Genomic DNA, 17877 nt, shown 5'->3' on the forward strand with positions numbered 1-17877 from the left:
ATAAGTTACATGTATATTATTTTGTAGGTATCAAATATTATAATGTAAAGAAATTAACATTTAGCACAAAAGGAAAAGGAATAGAAGGAGCTTCCTTAACCTTCGTTATAAAAATCTTACAGCAAAATGGTATAGGATAAAATATTGGTGAAATATTGAGGGTGAAATATTGAAGCATGCCTTTTAAAGTCAACAGTGAGACAAGATATTCACTGAATCATAAATATGTTGATACTCCCCCAAATTAATCAACAAACTTATTGCAATCCATATCAAATTCCCAGCAGACTTTGTTGTTTCTTCATATTTGCAGTACTTAATAAGGTCATCCTAAATTCATATTGAAAATCTAAGTTCCAAAAACAGCCAAGACAATTTTGAAGAGCAATAACTCAGTGAAGGGACATGCCCTACCGGATATCCAGGTTTCCTTCAAAGCTAGAATAGTTGAAGGAGTACCACATCAGCAGAGAGAGTATGTAAAGAAACATGATACACGAAATATAGCATTACAAGCTAAAGAAGAAATGATGGACATTCAAAAATGGTATGAGGATAATTGATTATCCATATGGAAAAAATTCATGTTAAAACAAGAAAGCCCCATTTCAAAATAATCAGATTAACCAATATTTAAAGGTCTGATGATATCAATAACTGGGAGAATGTAGAGTAGGGAAAATTCTCATAGGCTGTTAGTGGGGATATAAACTCATGTCCCCATCTTGGAGACAAATCTGCTAATAACTAGTAAAACTGAAGGCTTTCATACTTTATAATCCAGCATGCCACTTCTAGGTGTCTATGCTAGAAACATGTATAACACTGCCTTGTATTGAAAAAAACAAAGTTAATCAACAAGAAAATGGATAAATTTGACCTTATTAATCAATAGAGTATAAAAAGCAGTTAAAATGAATAAACTAGAACTACATGTATCATCATGGAAAACAGATAAAATAGAAACAAAATGTTAAGTAAAAAAAGCAAGGTGTAGAAGTAGATATACAGTATAAAGCTTATGTAAAACTTAACAGACGTAAATCAATACTATATATTGGAGATACAGATAACACGTATGCAGTATACATATTGAAATATGCATAAGGATGATAGACGTCAAATTCAAGATAGTGATTACCTTTGGGTAAGGAGGGAGGGGAATAAAATTGGGTGCCAGGACTAGTGTGAGGCAAACAAGTCATCTAGCATGCAAAACATCAGGACTCATTAACTTTCAAGTTTGTGCAAGTGCAGGACACAAACCTAAGAGTGAGCGCCTCCTTAAATTTTGTACCCTCAGCACCTCCCTTATCTGATCCTAGTCTTGGCCCTGTTAGGTAAGATACAAAGACTTCAAGAGCTCTCTGCAGAGTTTTATTGCTTAAAAAAAAAATCAGTTGTGCATTTCCATAGAAAGTGTTTCCATAGAAAGTGTTTACAATTTCTTTGGCTGGATTTCACACGTTTAAGACTGTAGTTGTTATGTTAGTTTCTGAGATTGGAATTGTCACAACATGCAGGTATTAGAGATTTGGACACCAAACACAAGTGCTCTGAGGACTTGGTACAATGATTTCTCATGAGATTCCTTTTCTCTTTACAGAATAACCAACAGAAAGACATGTGACTAAGCTTGGCAGTGACTCCCTCACTCCCATGGCTTTGCATCTTGAGCAGAGAAATGTGAGAATGAGGAGAGGGTAGAGACCAGTTTGGAATTTATACCAGGGGTAGGCCTCTGAGTAGTTCCTGCTGACTTGGTTCCTGTCCTGTTTCCAAACATAGTTCTCCAAACTTCCCATCAATTCTGTGAGCCTCCCAATATCCTCCAATAATTTCCCATTTTCTTTAAATTAGTCAGAGTCAATTTCTGTTGCTCGCAACTGGAGAGACCTAACGATACTTAGCCTCGTGCTGTCAAGGAATGAATTTATATAATTCCACGCGTGTTAGTTGATCCTTAGGAATCAACTTTTTCACCACGATTTGATTTCCCATTTAGGTTTGGTAGGATTCTACAAGGACAATGTCTACTTGTATATTTTAAGCCCTATCGGTCGGGGCTAACTCCCTTGGCTGAATCACTGTGGAGTATTATTAATGTCCAAGGGACACACCCCTGACTTCTTATTCTCCAGCTGTGGTTGTGCCTATGGCCCCAGAATAAAAAATTGCCAAGCTGGCCTATGATAATGGCTACACTAAGAATGATAATTTCAAGTCTAAGAAAATACATCACTGCGTCAACTGTGTCACTTAAGAGTTGTCTTACCTCCTCTGTCTTTAAAACTTCCCATATCCGAGCGTGATCTTCCACCAGCCAGTGTCCTGCGCTTTCTACCTTGGTGGAAAGTTTGAGTTTAGACACCACATGAGCAGGCTCTCCCACGGGCTTCCCCTCCATCTTGAAAGAGCCAGGCAGGAGGCATTACGGATCTGTTTGGAAGAATAAAGTGAGATCCAGGTTAAAACACTGACTAACACAAAAAGAGATAGGAAAGCAAATGATCACGCTTGATTTGTGGATAATGAGACCATCAACAACAGTATCACAACAGGCCCCAACTTTTATGGCTACTTTTTATGTTTTAGATATTCATGATTGGTATTTTAATGCAGGAATCTGGAGGCAGGGATGCATTCTGATAATGGATGAAGTGATAAAAATTGTAAAGCAAAGTAAAAAGCATCCTCTGCCTGTTCTATCTGCTTGTCACTTTGCTCTGGTCCCTCAGTAGGAGAAATGGAAATGGGTGGATGTAAGACAAGCCTGAGCGATGTTTTCGTATTTCCATGCCATGCAGTGCATGAGGAAGAAGCACTGGCTCTGGGGTCAGGAGTTTTACTCTTCAAACATCTATTAAACACTTATTTATTCGAGGCTCCATGCAAGGCATACACAAATAATTTGGTAGTTTGGTCCTTCACCTTAAAAAGCTTACTGTCTCAGGGCAGAAAGTGCCATAAACAAGCAATCACAACACAGTGTATTACAGCATAATGTGTGGAACACCTCAGTAATCATGTTTCCAAACTGTAGTGGAAGCACAGAGGAAGGTTCTCTTCAATATTTATTGGCTGTGTTCCTTTCCTGAGTCTCCATTTCATCAGCAGTTGCTGCAGAGACAGTATCTAAAAATTGATAACAATTCTATAAAGTCTACTTCCTTGACATCAATCTACCTGCCATTGGCTTGTTCAGAATCACGTCATGCCTGCCCAGCACCATACTGCCCTAAGGAATCTCCTTACCTCCATTCACGTCCCCCGGGTCTATCCTTCTCAGGGTAATTTTTCTAAAAAGCAATTCTGATAATGATGTTCTACCTACCAAAAACTCTGCCAGGAGAATGAAATCCAAACTCCTTAACACAGCATCCAAGGCCTCCTCTGCCTCTCTTCTCCCACCGTGCCCGGCTGCCTCCTCTGTTATTCTGTTTCAGTCCTTTGAAAGTGCTTATGGGGCTTCCCTGGTGGCACAGTGGTTGGGAATCCGCCTGCCAATGCAGGGGACACAGGTTCGAGCCCTGGTCCGGGAAGATCCCACATTCCACAGAGCAACTGAGCCCATGTGCCACAACTACTGAGCCTGCGCTCTACAGCCTGCGAGCCACAACTACTGAGCCCACGTGCCACAACTACTGAAGCCCGTGCACCTAGAGCCCGTGCTCTGCAACAGGAGAGGCCACCGCAGTGAGAGGCCTGCACACCGCAATGAGGAGTGGGCCCTGCTCACCGCAACTAGGGAGAGCCCACGTGCAGCAGCGAAGACCCAACGCAGCCAAAAATAAATAAATTTATTTTTTTTAAAAAAAGAAAGTGCTTATGGATCTCAGATACATCAAGGAACTTTAAGTCTTTGTTTGTGTCACCTCCCCTTCACCCACCACGCCAAGAGAATAAAGGCCCCTCCTCCTTTGTTAGTCTCTATATATACTCTGGACAGATCTCTATCATGTCACCTAAAACACTTTATTATAATTATTTGTTTTCAACTTTATTTCTACTTTCTGGTCTTTCAAGCATCTTAACACTAGAGATGACGTCATGTACAGAGTAAGTACTAAATGAATGTTTGATGGATTAGTTAATTCAGTAATCATGAGACTCCAGTAAAAATAAGGCAGCAAATCTAATATATTCAAATAACAGATTAAAAGCCGAATTATTCCTTCACTTCAACTTTTTTTGACTTAGTGGGCTGTAAGCTCTTCATAAGAAAGGGTCAAGTCTAACATTCATCCTGCACCCCCAGACAGCTAATTCTGCAAGCAGCAATTGCTCATTAGTTAACAACAGAGTAGTTTTCTTGGAAATGTCTTCAAGGAACTGAGCATGTCTGCAAAAAGCAGGTCTTATGCTCACATAACCTACTGCCCAAATAAAAGTAAATGGAAATCGGTGTTGATAAGCTGGGCAGGGGTGATAGGTCAGAAGATTCGAGAGAAGGGTGTTCTGCAGCCAAGTTACTTCTCTGCCTCACATGCTCCACCTGTAAGCCATGGAGAGCAAGGAGTCTGCTGGCAGAGAGCAATGATGAGGAAACTGTTAACCAAAACCATTGTGAAGTACTTAGAAGCATGGAGCACTTAATACACTCTCCTAGGAACCAGGAAACAGAACCTTTATAATTAATGAACAAAGTTCTTCTGAGTGGACATAAATGATGCTGACACATACATGCAAGGAAATAAACAGAGGAGAGTCATGTGGAGGTTTCAGTCCAAAAAAAGGAAATTAAAATAAACAGGCAAAATGGAAACAGGCCAAATTAGTAGGGAAGGAAATTCCATTGTTGTTATTGGAGATAATACTGTAAACCACAAATAATAAATCAAAACGAAGTGGAAAAACTACATAAAATGGTTTTGGCTGTATCCTCTGTATATCATGGAGACGTAGCTGGATAAAATAGACAAACTGCAGCATCTCAGGGTGAACAATGGAACATCTGTAAGTGTAATACAGCCCAGTGACCCCTTGGGTCTTCCTCTACTGTCTGCCCACAGCTGCTTTCTCATCTCCACGGTGTGGGTGAAAGTTGGCAAATTTTCAGTGTTAGAGACTGAACTCTACTGTGTATTGACTTCCTACAGATTGTTCCTTACCCTGTTTGGGAGACGATGCAATTCTGAGCTTTAAACCATTCCAAAGTACTTGGGAACTTAGGATGGATGCAGAGAGGCAGCCAGCTCTTATGAGGCCCTTCAAGCATTTTGAGATCCTCCACCCTACCTGAGACTTGAGGCCTTTTCACCCATATTCAGTACATTTCCTCACTCACACACACGAAAAGGCCATATGCATAATATTATTGAGCTCCCATTGCATCCCAGTCACTGCGCTAGGTATTTTCCACATTATGTCAAGTCCATATGATAATGCTTCAAGGTAAATGTCACAGTTTTACAGCGATGAAAAAGTTGACTCAGAGAGATTAAGTAACTGCTAGAAAGTTGTAGGGTTCCCAAGTTCACGCTCTCTCTACCTGGTCTTTCAAGCATCTTAACACTAGAGATGACATCATGTACAGAGTAAGTACTAAATGAATGTTTGATGGATTAGTTAATTCAGTAATCATGAGACTCCAGTAAAAATAAGGCAGCCTACCCTTTATCTCTACCCTCTACCTACCCTTTGTCTCATCACTGGTGGAATGAGACCTCCCTCTCGTGCCGCTTCCCCCATGGACTAGAGTTAAAGTGTCACCATCTTAGGTAACTGGCATAACAGTGCCCCTTGGGAGATGGTCACATCTGATGAATCATAGGTAAGAGTGAGATAGATAGAGGGAGGGAAATTTCATTTAAAAAATGGATCATTCCTTTTCCTCTTTACTCCCATCTTAACTTCTGACCAGGGCAGGCTTTATGGGTGTGACCTGCACAATCACACATGGCCTTTGCTAAGAAGGGCCCTAAGCATGGTAGAATGCTCTGCTGTCACTGTCTTAAAATTCCTAATATTTCAACAAGGGCACCCTGCATTTTCATTTTGTTCTGGGCCCCAAAATTATATAGCCAGTCCTGCTGCTGGCCCATGCATTATAAGTTTCATTATACCTTCATGCATTATAGGCTTCTTATTTTCCTAAAATGAACTAGAAGTCTATAGAGTGGAGCCATTTTTTTGGTGGAATTAAAACATGAGGCATATGTCGACCTTCTTCTACCTCTGAGAGGCTGCATGCCTTAAATCTGAACTACTGCATTCTTTCTTAAAGCACACGGTCAAGGCTTACAAGCCGACTTCCAGGCACATATGAGCCCACTCAAAAGATAAGTAATCACTGTAAACCTAAAAGGCAAAACCTTCAACTCTACTTAATAATTAGTCTAAAATATCATAGTCCTTATAAGCTCTTTGGGAAATCAGTTTTGAAGAACTGTCATCCTAAAACACCTGATAACCAAAGCAGAATTCTTTTTAACCACAGAATGATGAGGACATCCTTAAGTTGGAGGTGGGGTGTAGAAAGGAACTGTATGTCTATAAAGGCAAGTATCTGATCAGAGAACACAGAAACAAAGTTTTGCTCAAAAATTTAAAAAGAAGTCGCTTGAGAGCTGGTTTTTGGTTTTTTTCTAATTGTAAAAGAGTTGTTATTATACATTGTCTCTACTGTCTGAAACAGAGAAGTCAGATAAGAACAGGGAAGACAAGTCTGGTGAGATAGAAGAAAGATGCTTTCAATTGACACAGAGAAACAATTTGCAGACGAGAAAAGCCATGTAAAGGTTTTTGAGGTTACTGCACTCAAGTCCTAGAGCCCTAACATTCCCACCAAAGCTGAAAGGTTTTGCTTTATTTTGTTTTTTAAGTTAGGTTAAATCCAAAGACCATTCTAGTCAATATTTATAAAGCCTAGCTGTCTTATGAGAAATTGATAGCTGTTAGAAATTTGTGAAAATAATAATTTATGATTATATAAATAATCAAAAAATTATGATTATTATCAATGTAAAAGTATGTATTTCCTTAAAATTTTTAATTTCTTTAAAGTTTGTGTTTTTAAGATGTGCATTTTCTTTTTAAAATATTTACTACATTTTGCTTATGATATAAAATACATAATAACAACATTTCTCCCATTACTTCAAAAATAATCATTGATTGGAGGTCATAACATTTTCTATGGTGATGACAAAAGACATGTTTGAGAGCTTCATATCCTAAATGATCATTAAGTATCAAAAGTAAATAATCAACTTCTCAGGGGCTAATCTTAAAAACGTAAGTATTAAGTGACAATCTAAGAACATAAAAATTTGCCATTACTAGTGTCTGTTCCTACGATTTGATAAATATTATCCATAATGCCCATGAATAATATTTTTGAAATATTGTTTTAAAAGTAAGTGCTAGGGCACAATTTCACTGAACTCTGTATTTATTTTATTAATCCCCATGCTGGACTTTGATAAATCAATCGGTACTTTATTAAATTTGACTTTCCTTCTATGATAGTAAATAATACATGAGACATCCCTCTAAATCATTATCTTTTTTCTCCTACCTCTCCTCTTTACATATTTTTGGAAAGAAAAAAAGTGTTTAATTTTCAGAATGTTACGGGAGTGTTGTGGCGTTTCTTGTCTTTATCTATTAGGTCCATGCTTTTCTTCAGCCCTTGCAGATTCCATCATTCGTATTAATGATACAGTATTTCTGCTTTATTCCCTTTAGACACATAAACTCTTGCTTCTGCCTAAAGAAATCCTTTGATTTTTTTAACTCAACTCAGATTTCTTCTAATCTTGAAAAAGCCTGGCATTGCCCTGTCCTGGTCTCTTCTAGGATCACTTGTCTTGCTGCCATTTCTTTCCTCCTACCTTCTCTCTTCCTCATTCTTAGTCCTAATGAGCTGAGGTCCTGTCCAGATAAGACAGGTTTGTTTATCTCTATCTCCTATTATCTACAACTCTTCCACCTAAAAAGTCTATCTATCAAGACGAGTCTTTGCATCTTAGTTTTACTCAAAGGTTTAGAATAGCATCATACAAAGAGCAGTGAAATTCCAGTCAGGAGACCTGGGTTCAAATCATGTGGCCATAGTAATTTCTCTATGTAAGCCTTGAGCAAACCATTTCACTTTTTAGCCTCAGTTTCCCCCTCTTTAAAATAAATAGATAAACTACAAGGCTGCTGAGACCCCTTACAGGGATAAAACACTCATCTCCCCTCAAATGTAGAAAGCAAAATATGCATTAAATTTGTTTCCAGTAGAGCTGAGGGATCTACTGTACTAAACAAAACAGCAAAAAGGTTGTGATTTCTGTGGGTCACTCACATATTGTATTTATTCCCGTATTATGCATGCATTCACTATTCAGAAGCCAAACGAACAGCATGAATAGCCCCTTGGAATTGATAGATATAACCTCTGAGTTTTGACTATTCAGGAACAGCCCCAAATTTTCGGTCATGTAGTCAATTGTAAGTCGGCTGAGGCTTTGTAAAGTTGGTGTTTAGGGGTGCTCACCAATCCTTAGCATCCAAATCTAAGGGTGGTTGGGTGGTAGATGTCTCTAATCATGATTGCTATTGCAGTGCTTACAAATTGGGGGATCCAAGAAGGTATTAAGATGTAGCCTCCCCAATTGTGGGAGTGCGTCACAGTGGTCTCACCAGTGTATTCCATCTGAAAAGAGAGAAAGAAGCAGCTGTCTGGAAGCAAGGATTCCTGGTGGGAAATGGAGACTGGGACACAGACAGATAATCAGACAGAAAGAACTCCAGGAAGCCATGACACCGAGAGAGATTTCTAGGTCTGGGAAAGGGGGCATGTCAAGTCATCTTACAGCAATATTAAAGTTATTTGTGTTTGAAGTGACAGCATGTGTCCATGTATTAGAAGGTAAACAGATCTTCATTACCTCTTCCCCTTTGGAATCTCAACAGCATTCTAGTCTGTATAAGGCAATTCACTTATATTCTGCATGTTGCTTTCTTTTGCTTTCCTCAGCTCTGGTCTCCCCCGCTGGACTGCCAGCTCTTTGAGAGCAAGACTGGACATAAATTTATTATACTGCTTCAATTTTTTTAAAAAGCTCAATCACTTTTTTTTTAATCTTCATTTTATTTTCTTTCCATTAAAAAAAAAATTCACTGAAGTCCAAGATAACACATTTACCATTACGATGTATTTTGGAACAAATGTCAATCACGGGGCAACCATTTCCAAAGGAATTTTAATTATGTACTGTCTCACTGAACACTGAACAAAGTTGCACAATAGTCTGTGGAGTTAGAAGTGACTTTCTCTGAAAGCAACTGTCTCCCGTTAAAAGTAGAAAATTAAAGAAGTGCAAGGCATTCCATTCCTTCTTCATTCAAGTTGATACTTTTTTAAAGGCTGGTCCAACTGCACTTCAGACTTTGTGTACTTTTCCCCCCTCACTGATAGTATTTGGCAGAAGTTTTTAATAATAATTCAAAAAAAAAGAAAAGAAAGAAAAATCCAGACTGAGTTTGTACTACCCTTGTGAACCTCCCTGGAGAAATGCTGCTCTTTGCTCAGCAATTCCTGCTTGAAACAGAGAGCCAACACAAGGAAAACAGCTGGGCTCCCTTCCTGGTCTCCATTCAGAGCGGCCAGTCTGGAAACAAATCTGCAAAGGCAGACGCGGGGGAGGGAGAGGACACCTAAACAGAACAGAGGCTGAGATCACGAAGAATCCTTCAGTGTTCTAAGAGAGATAGAATTCTAAGGGACTGACTACTTTATGGCCTGCATCTTTATTATAATAAAAAGCTTAGCGATTATGTTGTTTGAAAACTTAAAATGAGATGAAACTGTAGATCACAGGACTGTCCCAGGCTCAATATTTCACAGTTCTGTGGACTCCAGCTTTAACTGGCTGGATGAGGGCAAAATATGAAAACCACTAGGGGAGCATCACCCAGTTCACTAGTCCCAGGCTAATTTTTATCTTCCAGTTGAAGACAGTTGAGCTGATTCAGGTCAGAGACATCTTTTAAGTCCCAACAATAGCAACATCAATAGGGATAACATGCCCCTCACCTCCACCCCAGTGAATTCAGCATTCACCGTGCCAGGCACTGGACCTGCACTGCGCAAGCATCAATTCCTCCTCAGAACAGCCTCAGGAGAAGCTCAGATCAAGAGAGGTGAAGGAACCGGTCCTGGAGTTTCTCTCAAGCCATCCTGACCCCAGAGCTGTGCCCTCACCGCTGTACTACACTGCTACTACCCTTTAACAGTCAATGCTCCACTTACAACATGACACCATGTAAATGCTGAAAAATCGGAATTCCCAGGAATCTGAGCTCTTGAAAAGATTCAGAAGAGGGCTTCTCATGGGAGGAATGTGAAATTTTTTAAATGTTAGGTTCAGGGAAGGAAATCTGTTGGGTTTATCAGTTAATGCACAAAATCATTTAACTTCCAAATAGATTGGCCCTCCCACATCTCAGGTTAAAGAGCAGTCTGTTCTCAATCTTTTACTTTACCAAAAACAGAAGTCTAATCTATTTAATTACAGTCACTTTTACTAGGCCATAGGATAATGGCAGGTCCCAAGGCAGGGAAATCTCTTTCAAGAAAACTCTTCTGGGAGAGGCGTCTACAGTGAGCTGGCACTAGATCAATCCTTTTCCTCTTAGTCTCTAAGCAGCAAGGACACCATGAGTTTTGCATATAACATGTATTCTTTTTTTTTTTTTTGCGGTACGTGGGCCTCTCACTGTTGTGGCCTCTCCCGTTGCGGAGCACAGGCTCCGGACGCGCAGGCTCAGCGCCACGGCTCACGGGCCCAGCCGCTCCGCGGCATGTGGGATCTTCCCGGACGGGGGCACGAACCCGCGTCCCCTGCATCGGCAGGCGGACTCTCAACCACTGCGCCACCAGGGAAGCCTATGTAGTCTTAATTACAATTCCTCTTTCGTTAGATCAGATAACACCTTGCCCCACTCTGATTAATTTCACATAGTAGTGATTAAATCCAGTTACTCCGCCTGAATACCCCAGACACCAGTTTGCCAGACTAAGTGCAGGAAGCTTTATATTCAGAGTAGCATCTTCATTTCCATCTAACTGTGTTGTTCCTTCCTTGATCTTGACCTCTGAAATAGAAACAAACGCCCATACGTGGTGCTAAGGCCAAAAGAAGGGGCCCAATATTCATCCAGCATGGGGGAGGGAGGGATCTGTGTACCTTGTGTCAGGATGACTTTTACCACTGGTTCACATTTTTTACTTTCTTCTCAGCTTCTTTGGCCTGCACCCGTGATGTAACATGACGGACCTAACCCATGTGGTCAAAAACTCAATGACCCCAATGAACACAGGAACACTAAGAGACAATGAAACAAGAAGGAGAAACCACTAGAGATGCTGCTTCCCAACTCTGACACTTGCATAGACCTTGTGGGCTTATCCCCAGGTGACCTGTGCACCCACAGCGAACACAACAGAAGGTCAAAACCATATCTTACAGAATTGGACACAACCTTCCCAAAGGCTGGCACGCTGTAGCACAATGACATTTTCATCAGTAAATGCAGTTACGGTGGTCATGTTCCACGTGTATTGGAAAAGATGCAATCGTTATTTTTGAATGATTTTCAATATTTCCGATTGTTTCAAAGTCTTTTCGTGAACTTTATAAAGACACTCCAACTTCTTTTATTTCTTCTATTCCTTTCTTGTCTTTCACATCAAGCTCTATGAGGGTGTATCATAGAGGATGCATCCTGCATTCATGTGTATATTAGATAAGAGGAAGCTTTTGAATTTACCCTCCATAGTCCATGAAGGATAGAACCCTCACATTATTTTGGATTGAACCAAAAGATCTTAAGCCAAAAGGAGGCCACTGAAAACCAAATTCTACTCTCAAATCTCAAACAGGTTTCCAAAGCATATTGGAAAACTGCTTTGCATAGCAACAGAGTCAGGAATGTTTTCAGCTCAGCCTGGAGGGAGGACCGTGCTGGGATATATGAAATAGTTACTGACTTAGAACCTACTTTTTGTTTAAGATTGCAAATATTCCTAGCAGGGCCAAGCCTGGATTTCTCATTAGGCCTTCAGAAAGCAGCAGCCATCCGTCACAGTCTTTTCAAAGGCTGCATTAAATGGCTTGTGTACATCTGCAGGGTTTCTGTGTTTGATCCTAGATTATGTTTTCACTAAGGTTAAGGGTTAGAGTTTTGACAGATGTGGCTGTAGTCTAAACGGCCCACGTTATCTGCCCCTTTTCCACACACATACAGTATGCGATAGCCAAGTTTGTGACATGTCTCAACTTTGATACCAGCAAACGAGGGGCGGATGGAATGTGGGCTTGAATACTTAGTTAGGTTTGGGTTTTAGTTTCAGAGTCAGTATGAAGTCCAGTGCGGCATCTGAGGGGAAATAGGATTATGTCATTCTGTCACTGTTTCATTCCAACTAGGTTGCAGTTTCTTTTCTCTTTCTTTTATTTTCCCCTCCTCTAACTTTTACAGGACTTTCCACTTTCTCCATTTTTTTTTCATTGCCACAGCTTGACCTTGCTATTTCCAATAAACCAAAGTGGAAACTGAATGAGAGTGTGTCTCGGATTCAGACCTCTTCGTGTGAATAGCTATTGTGCAAATATATGATTTAGCATCCCTGGCTTCCTCATTGAGGAGGTCAGTGGGCCAATGTGACTTAACTGCAACAAGATGGCAAACTTCCAGGGACATGACAGTTATGTTGTTTAACCTAAATTAAGTTACCAGCACCACACTATGCACAGGAGGGATGTGCAAGTCCCTAACATTTTACTTATTTAGCCTAATCAGTGTGCCAGGTGTGTATGAGGCAAGGAGGAATAAAGATAAATAAGCACGTGTCCTCCTTTAATCGGCCTACCTGCTGGGAGTTCTTAATCTGAACCACTGGGAAGTCCACAATTATGTGAAGAGAAAGAGATATATTTCAAAATGATAGGATAAGTGTTAGAAGACAGATATGCACAAGGGCATTACATTGAGAGCTCGGTGAGGAAAGTGTGAATCCCCCAGTCACTGAAGCTCTGAGAAGTTAAGTGAATCGCCCAAGGTCACATAGCAGAACACAAATTTGAAACAGATCCGTCTGATTCAGAACAAAGCTTCCCTTTCCATTCTATAATGGCTTTTCACAATTTTCACAGAATTGTGGCTATGTTAATTTGGCTTTGTAACATTAATGGTTAAAGAGAAGCACTAACTCTTTGCACTCAGGTAGACGAGGAAAGGCCAAGAGGGTTATCTGAAATCTGTGCTTCCTTATCTGTGCTTCCTTATCTCCCAAAGCTGAGAGCCCGCTTCTTCCTACGGCCTTTCACATCCCACTGTGCCAGCTCCTCTCCAATCCTGGGTGCCTATCACCCTTCCCCAGGCCTGCCCTTCCAGAGCTAAATAAACAATTATGCCACTATTGCTAAAAAGTGGCAGAAAACAGAAGCAAAAATTGACATTGTCGGTTCTCTCACTTCTCAGTCCCATATGGACATTTTTGCTACAAAACTATGGTGATCTGAAAGCCTAATTATTTTTTAAGACTTTCTTTAAAACAATATATGGACCCTATTACAGTACTCACTGACTTCTTCACTCTGCCTCTGCTCTGGCGGTTGGTGAGTTTATGATTTACAGCTCAAGTGAATGCTGTGCTCAGGTTCATTGCTCCAATGTGATTATAGCTGACAGTGGTTCTGGATACCAGAGCGATTTTAACGATTATTAACTTCACTGTGGGCTGAAAAATGACTTACACGCTAGTGAAGCTTAAGTAGGCTCAGCATCACAGCTTCTGTGCACTTTACTCCATTTCTCCACTTTAGTCTGGACACAAAGAAAGTGTGGGGGTTTATTTTTTTTATCCTTTTGTGTGTCCTAAAAAGGAATTCCAGGCTAGTTGCTTTGGACGTATAATATCGTCCAGAGGATGAACTACCATGAAATTAGGTCCAAGTAGTTTTGAGGTCTTACCTGAGAAATAAGGGCACTGACTAAGTCAGCCTAGACATCTGTCAAGAGGCTGCCTGGGTGAAAGTTGATTGAGTCTCTCTCCCTCTCTGTTTCCTTGCTGTAGACCTCCAGAGTTGTTTAGATTTACTCCAGTTCCTACTGGACCAATTAGTCAAAAATAAGTTCTGTATTCTCCCAATTAAAATCTGGAAACACTCACCTTCCATGTACAATGGGCTGTCCTGGCTGGTCTCACACAGCCAAAAAGGAACTTAAAATAGAAAGGCAGGACTCTCAGTACATTTGAGTAGCACATGGAGTGTCACATCAGTTTTAAACGTTAAGTGTCCCCATTGCTTAGTCTGAGCTCTTGAGCCAAACTAATACCCTCACTCTCCTTTTCCATCATCTTGGGGAGACGAGGTAGTGGAATGAGTTAAAACTCCTTAGCTGATCTTCTCTGCTGGGCCAAACCATGCAAGCACCATCCTTTGGGTCCAGTTTGGGACTTTTATGAGAGAACCTCTCTGTCTCTTGGTCTTAGCCAGTATTTAGGGAGTAAGTGCTATATATCATAGCCAAAGTTTGTGCCAAAATAGTTAAATCTTGCTTCATTTGAACTACAAGGAACTCCTAGGGCGATGCACTACAGATGTAAAGAAAGTTTGACAAATATTGGTCAGAGTGAGTAATGACTTGCATACCTATTCCAGGGGGGGAAAAAAAAAGATCTAGAAAAAAGAATAAGAAGAAAGGAAGGGTCAGTAAGACTTCCCCAAGGTGAAGAAAATCTATCACCTCTCTATTCCATAATCCTGCAAATGGGCCTGACAATGGCTTTCATACCCCAGTGAGTCTGAAGTAGGTTGCACACCCCTGACTTGGTACCCAAGACTGTACACTGGAAGGCAGAGAAAAATTACAACTTTGATTTGTATGCTTATTTCATCTCATCTGTTTTATTTCTATTTGTTATATTTTATAGTACATATAAATGTTAGAATAATGGTGTATGTATACAATTTAAAAATAATTGTATGTATATTGGAGGACACTCCAAAAAAATTGAAGTGAGAAGAATGTTCAACCAAAACACTTTCAAAATCACTGCTTTCCACAAATAAAGCACCCATGGCTCATACTTTTTAACTCACTACAGAATCCTTCTCTTCCTCATGGATTTCCTGTATCCTCTAATGGCGAGATACAAACTTTATTTAGGTGATACAAACGAAATTTAACACGTCATGAACTGGACAGTCTCCTGTCAGAGAACTACAAAGTGAGGCAGAAGGCAAGAAACTTTTATAGGATAAAGAATAAGGAACAAGGAAGAGACAAATAGGAAATATCAGATAGTCAACGTTGTTTGTGGTGAGAAGGCCCGGAGTGGGCTTGGCGCGTTTGGGGACTGGATGACTGAACACAATTATACTGCACTTTTGGTCAGGCAGAGTTTTTACAAGGATACAAAGTTATCTAAGTTTCAGTTTGATGACATGACACCCCAGGCAAGAGTGGCTCCATCTTGGGCCTAGAGATTTATTTCAACACCATCCACTCGGATACGCAAGCTAGCAATCTCAGACTCATTCTCAAGTGGTCCCTGTTACTAAGCTCCTTATCCGAGGGATCACAAAGTCCTATTGATTACTTCTTTGAAGGCATCTCAGATCAGAGCCTTTTCTATATTCCAGCCACCACCTTGATACATACTTTCATTATCTCTCGGTTGAACTACTCCAATAGCCAAGTTACTAGACTCTCTGCCCTTGACTCTTCTAGTCATTCTCCATACCATCACCAGAGTAGCCTTTCTAAAAACCTTTCATTAGATCACTGGCCTCCTTAGGAACTTGCAATAGGAATGCACCATCACAGGATAGAGTTCAAGGTTCTTAACACAATATGTCATGGTCTGACTACGTCCTGACCTACAAGTCATATACTCCTCTCTGCTGTGCTCCAATTCTCCAACTCTGTCACATTGCTGGACTTCTCACCGTTCTCCAAACAGTGCGTTCATGCCTTTGTTTATGGACTACTCCTACCCAAAATACTCTTCTTCCCCTCACCTTTTCTTTGTCTTTGTTAGAGCAGCTTAGCCTATGCCCTCCCTAATACAACAGCTATGACCTGCTTGAGCATATACATGTCTGGTACTGTAATACATTATCTCATAGCACCCTATTTTGATTCTCATTTGACATAAGGAGTAAGTAGCAGAGCCAGGATTCCAATCTATATCCGTGTGGTTCCAAAGCATATGACATTAATCACTGGGCATTAAAGTTTAAAAGCAAATGCAAATGTCACCGCCTGGTGACAAACCCATTGAGGAGTTAATTGCTCTCCCCAAGTAAGTTGTTCCTATTTCTGTCACAGCATTTATAATACTGTGCTTTAGTTTGCATCGTAGTAGACTGTGAGCTCTTACAGGTCAAGGACTATTTATACTCACCTTTACATGTAGGGTACCTAGGACACGCTGACACATACAAGATGGTCAGTAAATATTTGTTGAATAAATCAACTCACAGATGTTCTGTCCTTCCTTCTTATTTTTTTTCCTCGACTCACTATGTTCCATCCCATCTTTAATATAAATGCAAAGGTGTCAAGAATGCCTGACACAGTACCCCATACAGAAAAGGCTTTATACAGCAGAGAAATTGTCAACACCTTTACAAAGTTTCCCTACACTGACTCCCAGACCTTGCCTCAAAAACAGAGCGACTACTACACACAACGACAATTTTAATGAGATATAATTTACTTATCTCACCTTAAGTGTATATTCAATGGCTTTGGACAAATGTATTCACTCAGGTTATCAACACTAAAATAAAAATAATGAACATCACCCCAAAAGGTTATTTGCTCAGTCCTCTTCCCAGTTGATCTCACCCCATAACTGTGTTCAGGGAGCCAGGGATCTGCTTTCTGTAAATACATGGGGCATTTTTCTTTTCTAGAGTTTCGTTACACTGAATATCATACAATACCTACACCTTTGTGTCTGAATTCTTTCACTTACCATACTTATTCTGAGATTGATCCATGCTGTCATGTCTTAGTAGTGCATTCATTTTTACTGCTGAATAGTATTCCATTGTTAAATATTGTATTTATACATTCCCTGTTGATGGACATTTGTGTTGTTCTCAGTTTGGATTCCATTAAATAAAAGAGCATTTGTGAACAACTCTTTATGTGCACATATGCCTTCATTTCTCTTGGATAAGTACCTAAGAGTGAATTGCTTTATCATATGGTAAATATATGTTTAACTTTATGAGAAACCGCCAAAACTCTTTTCCAAAGTGGCTGTAAAATTTTACATTCCCATCAGTAGTGTATGAGAGTGCCAGGTGCATCATATCCTCACCAACAGCTGGTGTTGTCGCTCATTTTAACTGTACCCACTCTAATGTTCTAATGATGTGTAGTGATATCACGTTATGGTTTTAATTTTCATTTCCTTAATGATGAATGACAGTGAAGATCTTTTCATGAATATATTGGCTGTCTATCATCTTTGGTGAAGAGTTTGTTCAAATTTGTCCATTTTTTGTGTAGACTTTTTATTGGTTCTTTTAGTGAGTCATAGGAGTTTTTTTTAATGTATTCTGGAAAGCCGTCTTTTGTCAGATATATATTGATAATATTTTCTCACAGTCTGAGGCTTGCCTTTTCATTTTCATTTTCTTGCTGGTATATTATGAGGAACAGAAGTTTTAAATTTTAATGTAGCCAAATTCAAACATCTTATATTCATGCTTTTGTGTCCTATCTAAGAAATTTTTGTCTACTTGAAGGTTACAAAGTTTATTCTAAAAGTTTTATAGTTTTAGCATTTACATTTAGGGCTATGATCCATCTCACGTTAATTTTAGTGTGTGATAAAGTAAGGGTTGAGGTTCATTTTTT

At 39.9% G+C, this 17877-nt stretch overlaps 1 protein-coding gene across 3 annotated transcripts in view; it reads right to left on the reverse strand.

Moving 5' to 3' along the window:
* Window positions 1-17877, reverse strand: part of RGL1 (ral guanine nucleotide dissociation stimulator like 1) — a 278994-nt gene that overhangs the window by 173682 nt on the left and 87435 nt on the right. For all 3 annotated transcript variants that reach the window (XM_060295494.1, XM_030849185.2, XM_060295492.2), the window contains one exon: window positions 2276-2439. In XM_060295494.1, coding sequence (XP_060151477.1) covers window positions 2276-2407 — 132 coding nt within the window. In that variant the 5' untranslated portion in view covers window positions 2408-2439. The remainder of the gene's footprint in view (window positions 1-2275; window positions 2440-17877) is intronic.

This window comes from Globicephala melas, chromosome 1, assembly GCF_963455315.2.
Source record: "Globicephala melas chromosome 1, mGloMel1.2, whole genome shotgun sequence".
In the NCBI taxonomy this organism is placed as follows: Eukaryota; Metazoa; Chordata; class Mammalia; order Artiodactyla; family Delphinidae; genus Globicephala; species Globicephala melas.